This window comes from Emydura macquarii, unplaced genomic scaffold (genome assembly GCF_026122565.2).
Source record: "Emydura macquarii macquarii isolate MOO-44397 ecotype Brisbane River unplaced genomic scaffold, CSIRO-AGI_Emac_v2 contig_2321, whole genome shotgun sequence".
Taxonomy (NCBI): Eukaryota; Metazoa; Chordata; order Testudines; family Chelidae; genus Emydura; species Emydura macquarii.
Window position 1 is genome coordinate 38,770 of NW_027132458.1, and position 20,057 is coordinate 58,826.

Consider the following 20,057-nt stretch of genomic DNA (forward strand, 5'->3'; position numbering starts at 1 on the left):
TTCACACCTAAAGTAGTTTAACATACATTCAACCAATTTTCCCTAACCCTTGCAGAGGACAGTCCCCCAATTTGTCACCAGCAAGAGCTCTTTTTTTTTCTTTTTTTTTTTTTCAGTAGCTGCATTCAGGGCAGCACAGGAATTGCTCCCTCAGGCCTCCTCTGGGGACATAATCCACCCCACAAGGGAAAGAAAGGCTGTGTGGCTCTGCCCATATGATGCTGCACCAACCAGGCATGAAGAACCACTGGAGGTGCAAGTCCTCCTGGAGTACACCTCCTTCAATGAAGCTAGAATGTAATTAACAATTTCACCCATTAGACTTTATTCTTAAGGAATCCAAATTGTAGGTTGAAAGCAGTGCCTACACAAACGGCGATATGGGGGAAAGCACAAAACATGACATCATTGTCTACATCAGCATTTTTCTTCATAATTCCCCAATATTGCACTACCACCACTGGGGCTACACTGATGGGACAATAGTGTAGAGGCCCATGGTAATATCACTCTGCTATTTAACACTGGCTGTCAGTCTACATTAGTGCTACCACTAGTGATCATTCACAAGAGAAAAGTTAGAAGAAAAATGCTGATGACAACAAAGTGCTGAAAGGCCAACAAAATAAAAACACACAAAGCTGGAAAATTCAAAAAATGAAAAGCTGATTTTTGGGTAAGCAGCCTCTGATTTAAAATAGGACTAGGAAAGTTAATACCATGTTGCTAGACAACAGTATACTGGTAAGCAGCTCATCTCCTTTCTGAATAAGCTAAAAGAGTGTTCTGATTTATTTTTCTAATTGGATAAATTTTGTGTGCAATGTATTTTCATTTGAAAAAAAATCTATGTATTTGAATGCTATTTAAGTTTTCAAATCAGAACACATTTATTGCACAAAGAATTTGGCCTGACAATGGGGGGAATATCAAAAACAACTCTGGGCCTTTAGTAAGGGAAAGGAACTGCTCACTTAAATTTCATCAACGTGATGCCAATTCTCTTCTCCTTTTCTTATCCAGAAGACATCTCCAGTTGATTTTTCATTATGTTTTTCAGTCTTCCAGAGGTTTATGTTTTCGGCCTTTTGACCATATAGGAGTATTCGCTCCTCCCAACCCTCAACCTGCATATGGCTGTCACTGTTCTGGACTGCTGACCATTTGGATTTCTAGTACAGGACTCAAAATCAAACTAGCTACATTCTCAAATGAACTCACACAGGAAAATGTTAAAAGACAAAAACACCACATCACGTGTGGGTGAACACTTTTCACAACACAATCACTCTATATCTGTCCTATCACTCCACATCTTTAAAGGAAACCTTCACAACGCTTTCAAAAGACAAGCCTGGGGACTTAAATTCATTACTCTGCTAGACACTAAAAATCATGGACTGAACAGAGACACTGGATTTATGGCTTACCACAAAAATCTGCAAGACACTGACCCCCTCTATTTGTCCTATGACTGCAGAGGTGTTAATAGACTACTGTACTTTGAATGGTCCCTTACAGAATGTGCTAACGACTTATGCTAAACAATTTGTTCCACCTTGCATTTTGCTTTGCCTGTAGGAGTGCCTTTTCACAGCTGAAGAGCTTTGTGTGGCTCAAAAGTTCGTCCCTCTCACCAGCAGAAGGTGGTCCAATAAAAGATATTACCCTACCCACCTTGTCACTCTGCTTACAAAGAAGTGCATATTAAAGTAGCTAGTTTTAGAGTGCAAAAATATTAAAAACCCACAATGATTTCCTATTTTGAGGTAAAATTTGTTAAATAAAGTAACTCCTTGTAACAATCTTGATCCACAGAGTATGTGTCAAGTTTCAGTTTAATGAGGTTTTTATGGTCATGCTATAATCTACTAAAACCAGGTTCATAATGTAAAATCCTAACTGCATTTAGTTCTATCTGGAACACGCATTATTAGTTCCATGTAGTTTCATACCAGATTAAAATTAAACTGAAGGTTTTTTGTTATAATGGTTTACACTTTGCAGTTTATTACCAAAATATGTCTTCATTTTGAGCCCAGTTACACAGTGTTCATGAATTGCAAACCACTGCAAGAAACATGTGAGATCATTTGAGCTGAAGTGACAGTTTTCACACCAATGCAGTTGTCAGGGCATCTAATTTTAGAGCTACAATGAAACTGTCTGGAATACCCAGAGGGGACACTATTTCAGCACTTTAATGAGGTTATACACAAACAGAGTTTATTACAATAAGAGAGAGATGTTCATTAGATCAGTAATATGATGACAGAACATGCTGTACAGGAAGGGCCACCGGGAGCTAAAGGCAAGCTGATTTTGCAAACATTAAACAAGATATAAAAGCAAAACATCATTATACTTATTAGTAAATATGCACACTTTTAAATAGGTTTTTAAAAAACCACACTACATAACACTATCTTTTGGCTTTAAAAGCAAATTATAGACTTTCAAGTCAAGAAAAAACACATTTTAGGAAGGACTGCTTTTAGCTCACTTTAACATAGTCTGTCAAGAAATCAAAGGCCCCATTTTGAAATTTTGTACTTACGACAACATATTCTTATTTCCCCTGCGGTTTACTTGTGCAACTCCATCAAGGACAACTGCCCAGTATTCAGCCCTTTGGACTTCAAAGTGAGTGCATACTGACAGGAGTTTGTACAAATTAATAAAAAGTGGTACAATTTCAAACAGGATCATGACAATTCCCTTTTTTCATTGTTATGTATTGTACAGAGAAGAAAACAGTATGTCCTTCCACAAATAGCGAATGTCTACCAATATACAGTGTCTGAGAACTGTCTAAATTTCATAAGAAATGGGTGGTAGTCTATATATGTTGCTACTCTTTCTGCTGATATTTTTGATGCGCCAAAAGTAGCTGCTTTCCCAAGCTTTGAAACTGAAGCCACAGAACAATCTTGAGAAATGAATCTTGAGCAATTGGCTCCTGGCTCTTTGGTCTTCACCTGACGCTAACTCCTAGGTCACGCCACCCTTGCCCTTGCCCTGACACAGGGGAATGCAGGTTGACTACCAGGGAAAATGTCTTAATGGCTAGATCTATCAGCAGATTGTAGGTTATGGGAGATGGAAGCTTCATCACTTGGGCTATTTAAAAACTAGAGTGGACAAAGCATGCAAGTGTATAAGGAACAAACTTGCATTGGTAGGTAAATGAAACAGATAATTTACTCATCTCTAATTTCTATGATTCTATGATTTAAAGTTTTGTTCTCAGTCCTTAGTGTTGCTACCATAGGTACTTTTCTCTTTCTTGTTTTTAAGAGCTTGACAGGAGTTAAGTTTTGCTCTTACTTTAAGTGGATGGATAAAGTGACCTGTCCCAGTTCCTATATTAACTCTGAGTATGTCAATATTCTCTTATCAATAAGAACAATTCCGATATGCTTCTCTTTACAGTTTCACAAAGATCACCGGCACTAAGAGGGATGGAGGTGCAGGGGGTTAGATGGGGGTTCAGGGACGTTATAGGATGAGCTGATCCATCTTAGACAATCTAAATTGCTTCTGAATGCATACTGCATCTCTGTCTGGAACGATGCATACTTACTGCCTCAAGGAAAATCAAACATTGTACATGTGCATTATGTAATTGCTAAATGGCTTCCAATGTTGTTCCTTTCAGGTCACACACCTCACTGAGGACTACGTCGTTGCCAAGTTTTAACTTTTAAAATAAATCTGAATGTGAGATGAGCACAAAAAACAAAACAAACCCCACAACCTTTGAAAGCAGAATGCATTTTGCCCAGGCTCGTAAAAATCAAAATCAGTTCTAATTTATAAAAGTTAAAAAATTCACCTTTATACTGTGACAAGGATGAGAAAATTCAACTAAAAAGGAACATTTCTGAAAAGATAAAATACCCAAAAACAGGATTTAGAATGCAATTGTTCTTTCAACCTTAAATACAGTATCGCTATCATACTTCTACACAATGGATCATAGCAACATATACACTCATAAAAAAACAAGATGCTAAACTCTTCTAAGTATTATATATACAGAGTATATTTTTGTCAATGTTTAGTCCTGTAAAGCTTTGCCTGGTTTAGTCTTTGCATCGTAGTTTCCAGGTTGTTTTTGAATTAGAGCTTTAGTTAACTATGATTATGGATGACTGTCAGAGATGTCATGAGACATATGGATTCCAGAATTTTAATAGTTTTTAAAATGTCCATTGTTCTTGCAATGTTAGTAGTTTGATGAGTCAGCAAAGTGGATAAGCAAGTAGGTATGTGGGTGAGGAAACAAGTAAATAATTGCATTAAAGTTCTTAAGAAAACAACCCATTGGATTAAATGAGAGGCTATAGATAACAGGGGAGCAGAATGAACAAATACAGTGAAGGAACTCAGAGAACTAGTCGTGGGGGCTCGCAAGAAGGGAGATGTCCAAGGAATAGACCAGTAGGCAACTAGGAGAGAAAATACAGGAAAAACAGTGGTAAAACAAGCAGATGTTTATGGGATGGTATTTTAAGAGGTTTCTGTCTGTTTACAATAAGGGATACGTAAGTGGGAATAGGGCAGTAGCTACGTATCCAAGAGGTTACACCATGTTCGACCATCTCCCACATAAAAAGAATACATGTAACAGGCCTGGTTCTGCAAGGATTGTTTGGTAATTACAAACCATGATTCACTTTTCAATGAAAAGTTCATGATTTTCATTTTTTCATGGTTTTCCTGACTTGTGACAATTAGGCCAAATTGAAAGGGCTGCTGAGCTGCATCTTTCATTGCAGCCAAATCCTCAGCATCTCCAAGGATCTGGCTCATTGTTACCAGGAATTCCTCCATGACTTTCCCCAATATATGACAAATCCACAGCTTTGATTCATAGCACTATTATCTCAACTAATGTATAAAAGAAAAGGCCCACATTCAATCATGTATTACTTAACTACCTAGTAAATGTTATCTACAGAGGGGCAGTGACTGTAAAAAAAAAAAATCTGTAGAATTAAGGACCAATTCAGGCCTTGGGCTATACACAAAGGCGCATACATGAAAAAACATGGCCAGAAGTTTTGGGTCATGCCTCGGAACCAGTGGAGTTCACCGTCTACATCCCTCTAACCTCCAGTTAAAGGATATGGATTACAATGTCACTTGTACCCCCTGATCTCCTACTTGCACTGCCCTGCTAGGATTAATCATTATCCGTGGAACAGGTAATATTCATGGGCGGCTCTGGGCTCACTCGTGGACTGACATGATTATGTATTAAATGCTGCTTCGCCAGATATAATGTATGCCAATATTGGCACAAATATTGCTTTGGGGCAGTTTTGATTTCAATAATTATTAATTTATAATTTTATAACAAAGGGTTGGATACACATACTGTCAGTAACAGGCAACTGATGCAAAGTTCAAAAGAAAATAAACTAGGTGAGATAACTTACATAAACCAAAGCAATTACACATTTATGTTAAGAACTTGCATATCTCACACAGGTTACAAGGGAAGATTTATCACTTTTTAAAAATCTTTTCAAGACGCAAAAGAATAATAAGCATGAATAGTTAGGCTTCTTGACTTAAAAATATTTAAAATAGCCAATACCAAGCCACATGAGAAACCATCTTCAATACATCAGAATAATGGACCAAAGTAAAGCACAGTTGTAACTGAGGCTACTCTAATGAGATGTGGAGGTGGGTGGTAACATGAACAGTACATGCTAACTATACATCTTATTCTACCCTTTAATTAGAAAGTTATAATGGACTTCCAGGTGGTATAGAGTGAATAAAGCTTGGCTACTAATTTTCTGTTCTTTGGAGATCTAATGAAACTTAAGTCTAAAGGTAAAAAATGTAAACATTTGTCTATCTCCAGTTTCACTTAAAAGGATGTTGTGAATATGTTTAGGTCTCAAAATTTACCATATACATAGATTTTTAAATAGTTTAACAAAATGTAACAGTTGGAATATTATGTAACCTGACCTCGAACATTCTCTGCTTTTTGTTGTGGGCTTGAGTGGGGATTTCAAAAGGCTTTTATCGATTGCTAATACAGGTAAATCCCTTGTAGGTATGGTCTCCTACAGAAAAGTCTAGTACACAAAATTATAAAGGAAGCATCATACTTCCTCAAAATAGAAGTCCACAGATAAGAGATCAGAAGGTCATCATTCATGTCTTGATATGTATAGGTTTTGTTTAGCCGAGACTGGTACATTTTACCTATATTCTCTCTTACAAATTTTGGTGGTTCAAACACCAAATAGAAATCAGATTTGAAAAGCAAAAGAAAAGAAGAAAGGAGGGGACCCAGTATTTCACTAGAAGTCATAAAGTTAGGATGTGACATTTAGGCATGGGTAGTTTCAATGGAGAGAATCCCACCTAGCTATTCCACCAATAAAGCCCTTGAGGGCACCATAGACGAAAGTTAGATCCACTGAGAGCTAGCTAAGAGAATCTTATTTATCCTGTCCTGGATAAACTGCAGACTCCAGGATGGGGGTCATCTTAGTCAAAATCTAGTGGGACATGTGCTGCCTTTTTAACTGGGGGGCCTAGAGACAAACTACCTGGAAAAGGGAGGATTTGGCACCAAAGTGATATCCTCACCCCCGCTCCAGTTCCTTTTTGCCAGGTAAAAAGGTCAGAGCAGCATAAAGGGGCTTAAAAGCCCTTTATCTGTCCAAAGGAGGATTTCCCTGGGGTAGGCGGTATCATAAGACTGTCCTCTGAAGACCCCTTCACAAGCCCTGACACAGTGGGTGTGCTGGGGGGGCGAGTCATAGCATGCAGCCCCAGGGAGGCTGCCATCACTTAGACAGTGCCCTAGAGCTGCTTAAGTTACACCAAGGGCTTCTTCAGCTTCTGGAGCAGTCTAGGATAAGGAGATTACAAAAATAGCTTTAAAGCCTCTTCAGCCCACTTCCTGTTGTGCTGTAAATTCTGTCACAGATCCTAACTCAAACCTCTTACTTCTGATTGGTTCCTTGCTGCCTGAATGACACTAGAAGATAGGAACTATACATGTGCATATGGAGAGGTTAAGAAGCCCAAGTCTTGGGAGTCTCTTGTTTCAGAGTCATCCTAATGATGCCACCATGGCTGTGGCCATGCATCATGAAAGTAGTTTCAATTTACATGTCACTTCATATACCACTCCATATTTCTGGAACATGGTGCATGATATGCTACCCTTCATGAACTGCTCTATGACATTACCTCGCATGGTTTCCATGGATTGCAAGTAATTTAACCTTACTGTGAATAACTGGCATGTCCAGCTGCAAAGAAGTACGGCAGCATCAGTTTCACAGCTTCTAGAAGCAGTGTCTTTCTCTCTCTGCTCTGACATATATCATGTCTTGGTTCAGGGATGGGGATACTAATAAGGTATACTGCTCACACAGACACTAATACAGACATAACAAATATACCTCCTAGCTATCTATGTTCCATAACAAAATATTGGTGTGAAGTTTTCATTAAAAAATTATTGAAATTAGCTGAAAGTGGTTTCACCTGGCTTATGAATCAGGAGGTGGATGGTAATAAGTACTAATATTTCAAAATGCTCCACAGGGACAAGGCAGTTTCTTTGAATTTAGGATCTTGACATTCAGAATCCCCTAAAAAAACTGTATGAACACTAAAACAAGGTACTGCCAAAAACTTGCATTTAGCTACTAGACTAGAGGACTAATTTCAACTTCAGCAACACTCCAAAAGACTTACAAACAGCAAGTTCTTACCAGCTGAATAAGCAGGCTAATTAGGTCTGTCAGGGGTTTATTGATAAGAAGAAGGTTTTCAGCAGCCTGGGTGTCCCCTCCTGTGCCAGATTTCTGTGCCTTAATGAGACAATGAAAAATAAAAAGGAGTCTTGGTGAGTGCTCAGCTTTGAGAAACAAATAAGGTCCATTAGGTGTTACAAATCTGAATGGAAGTTCGAAGGAGGTGTTCTTATACTCCATTTCCTAGTTAACTATTCTGAGATCCCTATGAGCAATTATAGTCTGATTGTGTCTGTAACAATAAGCACAAAGCAAAAGGGATTCATGCTGTCACATCCACTCTAAACAGATTTAATATGCTGACCTACGTGACATTTCTTCAGCAAGAAGAACCTACTGTATGTATCATATATATATCTCTATGAACTAATAATAAAATAAATGTCTATCTACAGTGTATGTTTTTTGTATATACTCTCTTTCTCTCTACACAAATACATAAGACTTACTATATAATAGCTCAATGTAAGTCTCCAAAGATCATCCTCTTCTTAAAGGGACGATTTTAAGTACAATTGAAAAGAAGAAAATAAAGATGATTCAAAAGTTAAGACTTCCAGTTCTGTCCTCTACTCCTACCCTCCTGACTTGAATTTCCAAAGTGGAATGATGTATTGGAATTTGAACTTTAGATGTTTTGCTACTTTTAGAAAATGCCTGATGAATAAGATTCCACAGGAAAATGGTCACTAGTCCTCTGACAGCACTAAACATAAAAGCTTGACCCTTTAAAATACAAAGCATTTCTCTAGAAGCATTGGAGAAAATTAAGAAAATCGGATTTCTGGTACTCAAAATAAGAAGGTTCTCCAGACTATTTACTAGTCATTGGCTATTAATCTTCAGAATTTAAGAGTACTATGACTAAATTGGAGCTTTAGACTCAGTCAATAATGGTTGACCCATGTAAATGAGAGCAGAATTTGGATGTAAGTGTATGCAATTCAGTTGCATTTCTCTTCATTTTATAAGGCTAAGGAACAAATCCTCTCTTCTTCTACCTGCTTATATGGAGTCCCAGTAACACACTAATTCTTCAAATTGTGCTCAGTCATGGAACACTTAATCTTTAAGAACACTTTAAAAACATCTGATCCCTTAGGAAAAATACACAGAAAAAAAAAAACTGTATACGTTACATATTTCCCTTCTCCCCCATCTTGCTCAGGCCATTTATATGAGAAAACGATTTTGTTCTGATTTACAAGAAATCCCCTGCTTTTGTGCAACAAAAGGTACTATCAAATGGTTTTCCACAGGAATCAGTTGGCAATATTTGTAATGTGCTTTGAGATCCTTGGATGGACTCCATCACAGAAGTGCGAAGTATTACTTTTACCATATGCACTAGATTATAGTAACATAGTTTTGTAGTTCTTGAGTTTCTATCAAAAGATCTTGATTATCTTTCTGCCAAATATTTAAAAAATTAAGTGCTCAGGCTATGCCTGGTTGATAGTATAACTGATTATGTAAATTTGCGTGAACAGAAAGGCAGATTTTTAGTACTCATTTCACACCCATTACATTCTTTTAAAACACAGCAGGACTTTTTAAATTGCACAAAGCCATGTATCTGAAACACAAAACAACCTGCCTTCCTTCTTTTGGATTTCCCCTCTCCTCCTCAGTACAATAAGATTCTGTCCTTCTCAAGATGGGCCCCCCCTCCCCAAAAAAAGTGTCATAGTCAAGACAGGAAAACAAGAAGTGCCAGTGCAATTAGTCTAGATACAGAAGTCACTTTCTGTCAATTAATTGAGGGCATTAATCAGATAATCTTATTACAAGGAACTCACAGGACTAACTCAATTTGGATAAAAGAAATAGAGGTTTTAAATATGTTTTAAAAGTACAATATGCAATCCCTTTGAATAATATCTTTTCTGTATTTCGTTTTTCAGAGAAAGTCTTCTAGATGGAGCAGAGGGGACCTCTGACACAGCCCTTTTTGCTATTAAGTTTGTATTTAGTCACAGCAAAAAGGGATCTGGGCTGTAGGAGGAAAGTAAATACCTTTGTCAATGCACCTGCACAAGCAGAGGCATTGTGCGGTCATCCACCCATTTCAAATATAGGTGACCATGATATAATATAGGACATTTTTTTTTGTTTGTTTTTTATATCCCAAATGCACTAGGGGGAAAATGCTTTGAAATATCAGTCAAGAAAATATCAAATTAAGCTATTTATGGAGTGCACCAAAGGGAAAAAAAAACCCAACAAGGATATATGTTATTACCATATGGTGAGGCACTGATTCCAGCTAGCTAACACTATATGAAGGAGCACGCTTGTTAAGGAGTTAGCACTATGATACATACAAGCAAGGGCTTGAAGAAAAGCCCCTTGAAGTGAATATGGGTCTTCTCATTGACTTCAGTCAGCATTAGATCAGACACTAAATGAGTCATTAAATATTAGTGAGTCAGAATTACTGATTTGCGTACTGGGATTTGATCAGATGGGGAACAGTTTGGCAAACAGAGATGTAATTAAGATGGAAACAAAAAAGTCCACTAGTAAATGAATTGTTTTGGCTGTGAATACAAATATAGAATTACATATAAAAAGCAAAACATGTTGGTTTCAGAAGTTTTCTGTTAAATGAGAATAAATGTCTATTGGCACTTCTTGCCTGTAGAATCCTGATTAAGATCAAATCATCTGCTATAGGAAATCACATTACTGTTTTGAAAACTCTCCTATTGAGCTAAGATATTGTAGCTGAGAGGCTGATAGCACCCACTGGGATGTTTGTCTTGTAGTACAAAACCAGAAAGGTAAATAATAAATAATGGTTGATGTACATTTCAATAGAGAAATATATTTTGGGAGTAGGATGGGTTCTAAGATATGCTCTTGACATTTAAAAAAAACATATACAAAAATTATACAATATATTTCAAACTTTGCTGACTTGCTGAATAAACAATTGGCTTATTAAAAAGCTTGCAGTTCCAACCTACTATCATCCAACATAGGATGAGTGCTGTGTCCTTATTATATGTTCTATATGAAGGGAGAAATATGCTTTGTTTTCACAAGTGTTTACATACAGTACTAACTACCATCACAACTGTTTTTAGTAATCCAAAGTAATCCAAGGAGTATAATATAACCAAAAACGATTTAAACAGACATATCCAACAGAAAACACTTGGCTCTCCAAACTCCCCCGCCCTTCCCAATCTGTTCTAATTTTATTGAGACACACAAGGTGGGTAAGGTAATATCTTTTATTGGACCAACTTCTGTTTCACCAATAGAGTTGTTGGGACATTTGATGGATTGGCTGAGGTATAGCACATGTTGTCATAGACCCATGGATCTTGAAAGTTTTGTAGTGGGCAGTATAAATCATCATAGTAGTGGAAGTATGTCTGCAGGTTTTGCATCTGTTGTTTTGACAGGATGTGGTGACACTTTAGCATATGCCCATCATGTGTGTACTTCATCCAGTGCATCAAATGCCCCAGCAACTACTATGTGGGTGAAATCAGACAATCACTACACTCTTGAATGAACTCACATAAAAAATGATAAAAGACAAAAACTATCATATGGAGGAAAAAACCTCTCTCAAAAATCATCACTGTATCTGACCTTTCAGTCCCCGTCCTCAAATGAAACCTGCACAACGCCTTTGAAAGATGAGCCTGAGAAATTAATTTCATAATTATGCTGGACCCTAAAAACTACAGACTTAACAGAGACCCTGATTTAATGGCCCATTACAACAACTTTTTATACAAATTGCTCAAGATAGTTCAGTCCAAAGCAGACTGCGAAGAGTCACAAACGGATCTCACTAAACATAATGTGAAATTAAATTAAAAAAAATAAAATAATCCCAATTCTACATACAAAATTTGCTATTATCACTGAGGAAAGAGATCTTGGAGTCATTGTGGATACCTCTCTGAAACCATCCATTCAATGTGTAGCAGAGGTCTAAAAAGCTAACAATGTTAGGAACCATTTGGAAAGGGATAGATAATAAAACAGAAAATATCATAATGCCATTATATAAATTCATGGTACACCCGTACCTTGAATGCGGCATGCAATTCTGGTTGCTCCATCTCAAAAAAGATATATTAGAATTGGAAAAGGTGAAGAGAAGGGCAACAAAAATGATTATGGTCATGGAAGAGCTTCCATATGAGGAGAGATTAAAAAGACTGACTGTTCAATTTAGAAAAGAGACAACTAAAGGGGAATATGACAGAGGTATATAAAATCATGAGTGGTATGGAGAAAGTGTTACTTACTTCATATAATACAAGAACAAGGTGTCAACCAATGTAATGAATAGATTGCAGGTTTAAAACACAAAAGGAAATATTTCTTCACACAATGCAGTCAACCTGTGGAACTCATTGCCAGGGGATGTTATAAAGGTGAAAAATAGAACTGGAGTCAAAAAAGAATTAGATAAGTTCATGGAGGATAGCTCCATCAATAGCTATTAGTCAAGATGGTCAGGGATGCAGCCCCATGCTCTGAGTGTCTTTAAACCTCCAGCTGCCAGCAGCTGGGACTGGATGATAGAAGGTGTATTACTCAAAATTGCCTTTTCTGTTCATTCCCTCTGAAGCATCTGGCCATGGTCGGAGACAGGGTACTGAGCTAGACGAACCATTAGTCTGATCCAGTATGGCCGTTCTTAACATGTAACAACCCACTACTGCCTACTAATTCTCTGTTGTTCTATGATTGCAGAGATTTTAATTGCCCACTTCATTTTAAGTGGGCTCTTAACAACATGTGTGAACCTCTTGTGCTTAATCTGCCCATCTTGTATTTAGCTTGAATACCTTGGTTTTCTTTTCCATACCTGAAGAGCTCTGTGAAGCTTGAAAGCTTGTCCCTTCCACCAACACAAGTTAGTTCAATAAAAGATATTGCCTCACCCACCTTGTAACTCTCAGGTCCTGGGACCAAAACAGCTACAAAAACACAGCAAAATAATTTTATTGAATTTTTTAGCCTTCTTCCTATTATAGAGGATAATAGAAAGGAGGCTAAACATTTTTACAGTGGTGACCACTCTACCAGAAAATAGATTCCATACCTGTAATGTCAGGCGTATGATGTTCGTTGTATAGATCAGCATGCAATGCAACATTTCAAGTAAGGACAGCAACAGTGCATTTGCTGTCTTGATATTGCTTTTATCATCCACTTCTAAGCACAGAGCTGCAGTTTCTATCAAGAGATCACAGATGTGATGGACAAGTCCTAACCAGACAGACAAACAAAATAAATACATATGTTATCAGAAAAAAATCATCCATTTGGAAGGTCAATCATTATAAATGCTTTCAGAGTCATAGCACCCACTGAATAAACAATTACTAGTTACATTAAACCTATATATGTATGTATTGTTTGCAGAGCCCTTCTTAGTGGTGAACAGAATTAAGTTACTTGCCTAAGGTCAGACAGTGAATTACTAGCAGGAGTTAAGAATGGAACCCAAAGTCCCTGGTGAACTTCTAATCCTATTTCTTCCCCACAATACAGTGATTTGTAAAAGGGAACAATACTAGGCTTAATGTAAAATATATTTGGTACAGCATTGTTCTTTTATAATTAAGAGACAAACATTTAAAACATTTAAAAATGAAATACTGAGTATTACTCTGTAAAACTTTATTAACTTTGTTAATATTTGTTTGACTGACACTAGTAAGACTTCTCCTTGAAAATGCCTTTTCTGCTTTGACATTTTCTTTCTGTTCCTTTGGAATTTAATGTTGCTGGTCAAAATATCAGTTCTCCTAGCTTACATAAACCAGAAATCACTTATGTATTAGGAAAAACAAATACCCATACTAATCAATTTAAAATAAATCAAATCAGAATCCTAGCCACCTTCAAATAAAAAGTGACTGAGTTAATTATTTATGAACTTTCCAATTCATTTCTTTTAAATTAAAGTTTCATAAAGAAAAATATTTTTTCCTAGCTGATGAACACAATTATATTTACCAACAGGGTCATCTTTAAGGTGGTAATGGAATTTCATCCAGACTGAGACTTGGGTTCATGGGGTAATGCTGCAATAAATTAGTATGGAGATACTGTACTGTTAGAGTTGTGACTCTTTATATGAGATACTAATCTGAGGTCCTTTTTCCAATTTTCTGGTGGCTGTCCAGGGTACAGTTAAACATTTCATGGCATCTTTGAAAGAGAATAGGGTACAACTTTTGTGTCCTCTCTCAATAGAATATTTCTTAGTATTTCCTCTCTTAATAGAAGAAGTTTATGTGCTCAGTGCTGTGAGAGCTACTGCTGAGTGCATAATAGCTATTGTATTCGATCACTGCACTGCACAGGGTAGGTGACCGTGACAGAAAGGATATGTCTCTCTTTAGTTGGTGAAACAAACTTTGGGATACTATCTTGAATATGAAAGGCATTATACGAAACCAAATTCTTTTTTATGAGAGCATAAAAAATCCCAGACTTCTGAATTTGGCCGATCAGTAAAACAGCTTTGATTTAAAAAGAAAAAACATAAATTCATAATGTAGTATAATCATTTTAGGTATACTAAAAAATTGAGAGAAAGAAGAAAACTTATGACTATAATAAAGTTTTAAAACAGGACACATTGCACATCCTCAGTCAAGTTTTTGTATACTTTGGAAGTATATTTTTGTGGCGATGCACAAAAAGCCTTCATCTAGGCCTTTCTACCATAAGAATGACACTCATGCATTGACACACTGTTCCACCCATAAAAGCCCAAACAAAAACAAACAATCAATTAACCAATCAACTTCTGAAACAAACTGACTGCAAAAAAATGCAAACAAACAATAAAGTAATACAATTAAAAGAAAAACAAACAAAAGCCCTACACCATTTACCACCCAAAAATGACGGAGATTCCAAGAAGTCCACTAAGGCCTTTGCTATTGCTATCAATTTTACATGGAGATTTGGCTGGCCCATTGCAGTAAACAGGCTAGCACCATATGGGCCTGGGTAGCTTCAGTTCTGTGCCTTTGTCATCCTCGGGAGTGAGCCATCAGCCAAAATCACCACTGCCTGTGAAAATAATGGCAATCTCATCTGACTTTCCTTATACCCATACTCAGAATGCCTAACGTTTAAAGCTTTCATACAACAAAACACACCCCTCCACCCCCTATAGTTTAGGCCATACTCATCATGGCTTGATCTGCAGAGTGGTGTTGTAATGAGGAGCTCCAAAGCAAAAGTGACAATCAGCATTCTTATTATAAGTATTTAGAGGAATAACATAAGTGAGTTTTGAGACTCATCTTTCCCTTTCCATTATAGCTATAAATCTAATGCTGTATTAGTCTGTTTTAATCAGCAGTCTCTGGCATAGTGGCCTTGAGAGGTGTCCCCTCCATGTCTGCTGAACATCTGACCCTGATTGACCTGTGAGATACAGGAGGCCAGACTGGATGATCATAATGATCCCTTCTGGCCTTGTAATCTATGAATCAAAAGGAGACAGAAGCGGACCATGGAGGATATATTCTATGAGATCTTCCAATCATCTACAGCCTTGGACTATGAACATGGGATTTGGGAGGCACATATTATTGTGGCCATGGAGAAGGAGGACCAAAAACGGAGAGAGCCATTGCTGCAGGAGATGAAAAGGCACATTTGAAAGTGTACCAGGACATGATAGGCTGCTCAGGCAACAAATTCTGACATTGCAGAACATTATTAACCTACACACCTAAAAACCTCAGACTCAGCAGCCTTTCTAGTCCTTGGAAAACTTCACGGTCAGTGCTCCCTCTATCCCCAACATAACAGGTGGCAACATGGTGTACATCCTTACCCTACTACTCTATGCTAGGGGAGGAAAACAAGGAGAATCCATACCTACAAAGACAACGACCTGGGAAAACCAAACAATCAGCCACAATTTACTACATTGTAGTAAATTTTACATATATGAATATAAATGTTCACTGTTTACTTGCTGTTTTAGTTGAGGTTTAAAGTATAAGTCACCCTGTACCAGTGATGCCAAAAGGTTTTTACTCTGTGTGTTTGTTTGCACTCTAATATTGTAGCCTGTATCTCTGCACATAAAAAAATATTTGAAAACCCAGAGTATCTTTATTAAGTCACACCAAGGATTCTTGCAGGAGGCAATAACCCACTGTAATTTAATCACTGTACCCAGGAGACATGCTATTTCATAAAAGCATGAGAGAACATGACTGTGGCTGACTGTTAAAATGGTCTCTTAAGGCCTCCCTCAGCCATATAGCTTCACAGTTGTTTTGTCTAATAAATAATCCTTATGTTTGGCTGTTCAGTTCTGCAGACAGACAGTTCACTTTGCCCCTCCATCCTTGTGGTAGCTTTTCCCTCTTTGCCTCACAGACATTATGTAGTACACTACATGTAGCTATAATGTTGGGGATGTTTGCCACACAGAGATCCAATTTTGTGAGTGCAGTTCCAATGACCTTTCAGTCTACTAAAAGAACATTCAACAGTCATTCTTCACCTGCCTAGATGGTAGCTGAATCTTTCCTTGGTGCTGTCGAGGTGGCCAGTGTTCAGCTTCATGAGCCAGGGGAGTAAGTAGTAGGCTAGGTCCCTCAGAATCACAGCTGGGATTTCTACATTGCCTGTGGTAATGTGCTGGTTGGGGAAGAATGTCCCTGGCTTGCAGTTTTAAAGATGTGTCATGTACCTTCCTTGACCAACCCACACTGATATCAGTGAAACGTCTCCAGTGATCCACTAATGCTTGGCTTGCACAACCATGGAAAAGTATCCCTTTCTCTTGATGTATTATGTGGCAAGGTGGGCTGGTGCCAGAATAGGGATATAGATGCCATCAATTGCCTCACCACAGTTCAGGAACCCCACTGCTGCAGATCCATCCACTATTTCCTGAACATTACTGAGAGCCACAGTCCTGTGTAGCAGAAGATGCTTAATGACCTTACACAGTAGGATGACAACAGCTCCCACTGTGGATTTTCCAACTCCAAACAGGCTGCCCACTGACTGAAAGCAATCTGGCGTAATATAAGATCTCTCCATCAATGCAGCTTTCATTCTGATGTCTTTGTGTTGAAGGTCTGGGGTGAGCTCAGCACACAGATCCAGGAATGTGGCTTTCTGCATCCAAAAATTCTGCAGCCACTGCTCATTATTTCAAACCTGCATTACAATGCAATCCCACACATCAGTGTGTGTTTCTCGGGTCCAGAAGTGGCAATCCACTGTGTGGAGATACTCCATCAATGCCAGCAAGAACCTGGATTTTTTTTGCTGCGAACATCAGCATCCAGTTATTGTGTTTGAACATCTCCACACTTTCCTTGTTGCTCTCTTGGTTGTAGTAGTACTTGTTCAACTTCTGTAAATACAGGAGAATTGTGCATCCTGTAAAAGCAATGCTCATGAGAATTGCTTTGAGCTGTGCAGTGTCCATGCTTCTGCAAGAGTAATGGTGTAGACTGAAAAGTGGCACACACGACTGCAGGGAATTTTAAAAATGGCATGAAAATTATGGGATGGATGAAGTGGCATGGCAGGAACTTCGTTTCTAGAAACCCCTGGGTGAATCACTGGTATTGGAGAAAGCACTGTGAAAATGCCCCACAAAGTATTGAGCTGGACACCAGCACAGGGCCTACCTATTGTGTACCGCATTTTACATCGACACAACCACTGAGTATGCGCAGTGCCGATGCAAGTACCCAAGTGTGTACTTGTATCGACCAAACTTTGTAGTATAGACATAATCTAATTCACAGGATGTGGGGGTGGGAGAGATGGGATAGAGTGCAAAGGTCAGGAGTTACTGCCTGTGGCAAAGTACTCTTTCATAGACATACTCAAAACACAACTGGATATAGCCATTGAAAAATGCATTGGGTAACAAAATATATTAATTCAACATGATTTTATTGCGAGTTTGCAATATTTGGGGTTTTCTTAAAGCCACAGTTCCTAGAGTCATGTGATCATGAGACTCTCAGCTTTCTATTTAAAAAAAAAAAAAAAAAGTTTATAGTCCTTATGATTGTAAAACAAAGCTTGAAAACATGACCAAGCAAACCCTAAAGGCTCAAAACTCCGATGCCAAATAATGAACCTCTCTCTTTCTTATTATATCTATCTATCATTATTTTTAAGCCTCTTTGTCATGAGTTTGAAAGGCTGGGGTTAGTTATATTTGTTGTCTACAGTATTACCATCTGAAAACATTACACTAACCAAAATACAGAGCTGAATTTATAAATAATCCTTTAAAAAGTAATAAATACTTTCATAAACTTAAAATACAACTTTAAAATAATATACAGGATGGTTTACAATTAAACCATTAAGCTCTCTTAAATAAACAAATTTCGGAGGCCCCTAATATTTCTGCTTTTTAAAACTGTCCCTTTAATTTACTAATCCACGAAAGAGGCTTTTCGCCCCCATTCTCCTCCTTCCTAGCTTCCCTAACTTAATTAAATACAAAATTCTACTTTAAAATATTGTTAAGGATTGGGATTGTTAAGGCACACACTCCAGCTGTAACTCATTGTGTCTGTTTTATTATTATTATTTTTATTTTATTATTATTATTTGTATACAATGGTTTGAGTTATGAACCAAGTATCAGGCTAAACTTTGAATTTCCTATTTTTTGTCTGTTTAAGCCACTCAACATTATTTCAGTCTAATCTTGTGCATTTAATTTCCTCCTTTTAAAAAAAGCTGTTTCTGCTAGCGTTCTGAATATTCCATACAAAAATGATACTGTGCTGAGATGTATTCAGGTGATGTCAGCACTACCCACCAAGAAGAAAATAAACAGTCATAACTGCATGTCTACACAATACAAAACTTTTGGTCTCTCCGTGCGTTTTTTTTACCAGGCTAAATTATATCCAATAAAAGTTGGTCCCTATCAAAGTGAGGTCTGCAAACTTTCATAAGGGGAGATGTCTGAGTACACCCTGTATGTGACCACTAAACCCGCTGGCCACATCAAGCTGAATGAGTCACTCTTATTTCTTGATGGTTTACACATAATCTCCAAGTGACAGTCTTAAGTTAACATTAGGAAAGCTTATTTCAAACGCAGATATGGCATGGGCAGTCAAGACATTTTGGTAAGCAATCCCCCTGAATAAACAAATAAAAACTCTGCACTGATAGCATTAAAACAGTAATGAACAAAATTCAACAAAATAAAAAAGAAGTCCTCTGGACTCTCTCCAATTTGTCCATATCCTTTCTTTAGTGGGGGCCCCAAAACTGGACACAATGCTCCAAATGTGGTCTCACCATTGCCAAATAGAGGGGAATAATCACTTCCCTCGATCTGCTGGCAATGCTCCTATCAATGCAGCCCAATATGCCGTTAGCCTTCTTGGCAATAAGTACACACTGTTGACTCACATCCACTTTCTTGTCCACTGTAATCCCTAAATCTTTTTCTGCAGAACTGTTGTCTAGCCAATCGGTCCCCAGTCTGTAGCAGTGCATGGGATTCTTCCATCCTAAATGCAGGACTCTGCACTTGTCTTTGTTGAATCTCATCAGATTTTTTTGGGCCCAATTGTCCAATTTGTCTAGGTCACTCTATATGCTATCCTTACCCTCTAGCATATCTACCATTCCCCCCATCTTAGTGTCATCTGCAAACTTGCTAAGGGTGCAATCTACCCCATCCTCCAGATCATTAATCAAGATGTTGAACAAAACCAGCTCCAGGACCAATCCCTGGGGCACTCCGCTTGTTACCAGCTGCCAGCTAAACATCAAGCCACTGATCACTGCCCATTGAGCCCAATGATCTAGCCAGCTTTCTATCCATTTTATAGTCCGTTCATCCCATCCACACTTCTTTAACTTGCTGATAAGAATATTGTGGGAGACCATATCAAAAGCTTTGCTAAAGTCAAGGTATATCGTCCACCGCTTTCCCCACATCCACAGAGTCAATCATCTCATCATAGAAGGCAATCAGGTTGGTTAGGCATGACTTGTCCTTGGTGAATCCATGCCGACTGTTCCTGATCACCTTCCTCTCCTGCAAGTGCCTCAAAATGGATTTCTTGAGGACCTGCTCCATGATTTTTCCAGGTACTGAGGTGAGGCTGACTGGTCTGTTATTCCCCAGTTCCTCCTTCTTCCCTTTTTTGAAGATGGGCACTATATTTTCCGTTTTCCAATCATCCAGGACTTCCCCCAATCACCACAAGTTTTCAAAGATAATGTCTAATT

General features: G+C 38.0%; 1 protein-coding gene across 4 annotated transcripts in view; it reads right to left on the bottom strand.

The window, feature by feature from the left end:
* The window catches only part of ULK4 (unc-51 like kinase 4), a 358,194-nt gene that overhangs the window by 16,929 nt on the left and 321,208 nt on the right, over positions 1-20,057 (bottom strand). For 3 of the 4 annotated variants that reach the window (XM_067560838.1, XM_067560835.1, XM_067560837.1), the window contains 2 exons: positions 12,880-13,046; positions 7,761-7,859 (listed from right to left, as the gene is read on the bottom strand). In XM_067560838.1, the coding sequence (XP_067416939.1) occupies positions 7,761-7,859; positions 12,880-13,046 (266 nt within the window). The remainder of the gene's footprint in view (positions 1-7,760; positions 7,860-12,879; positions 13,047-20,057) is intronic. The other variant, XM_067560836.1, reaches the window with a different exon arrangement.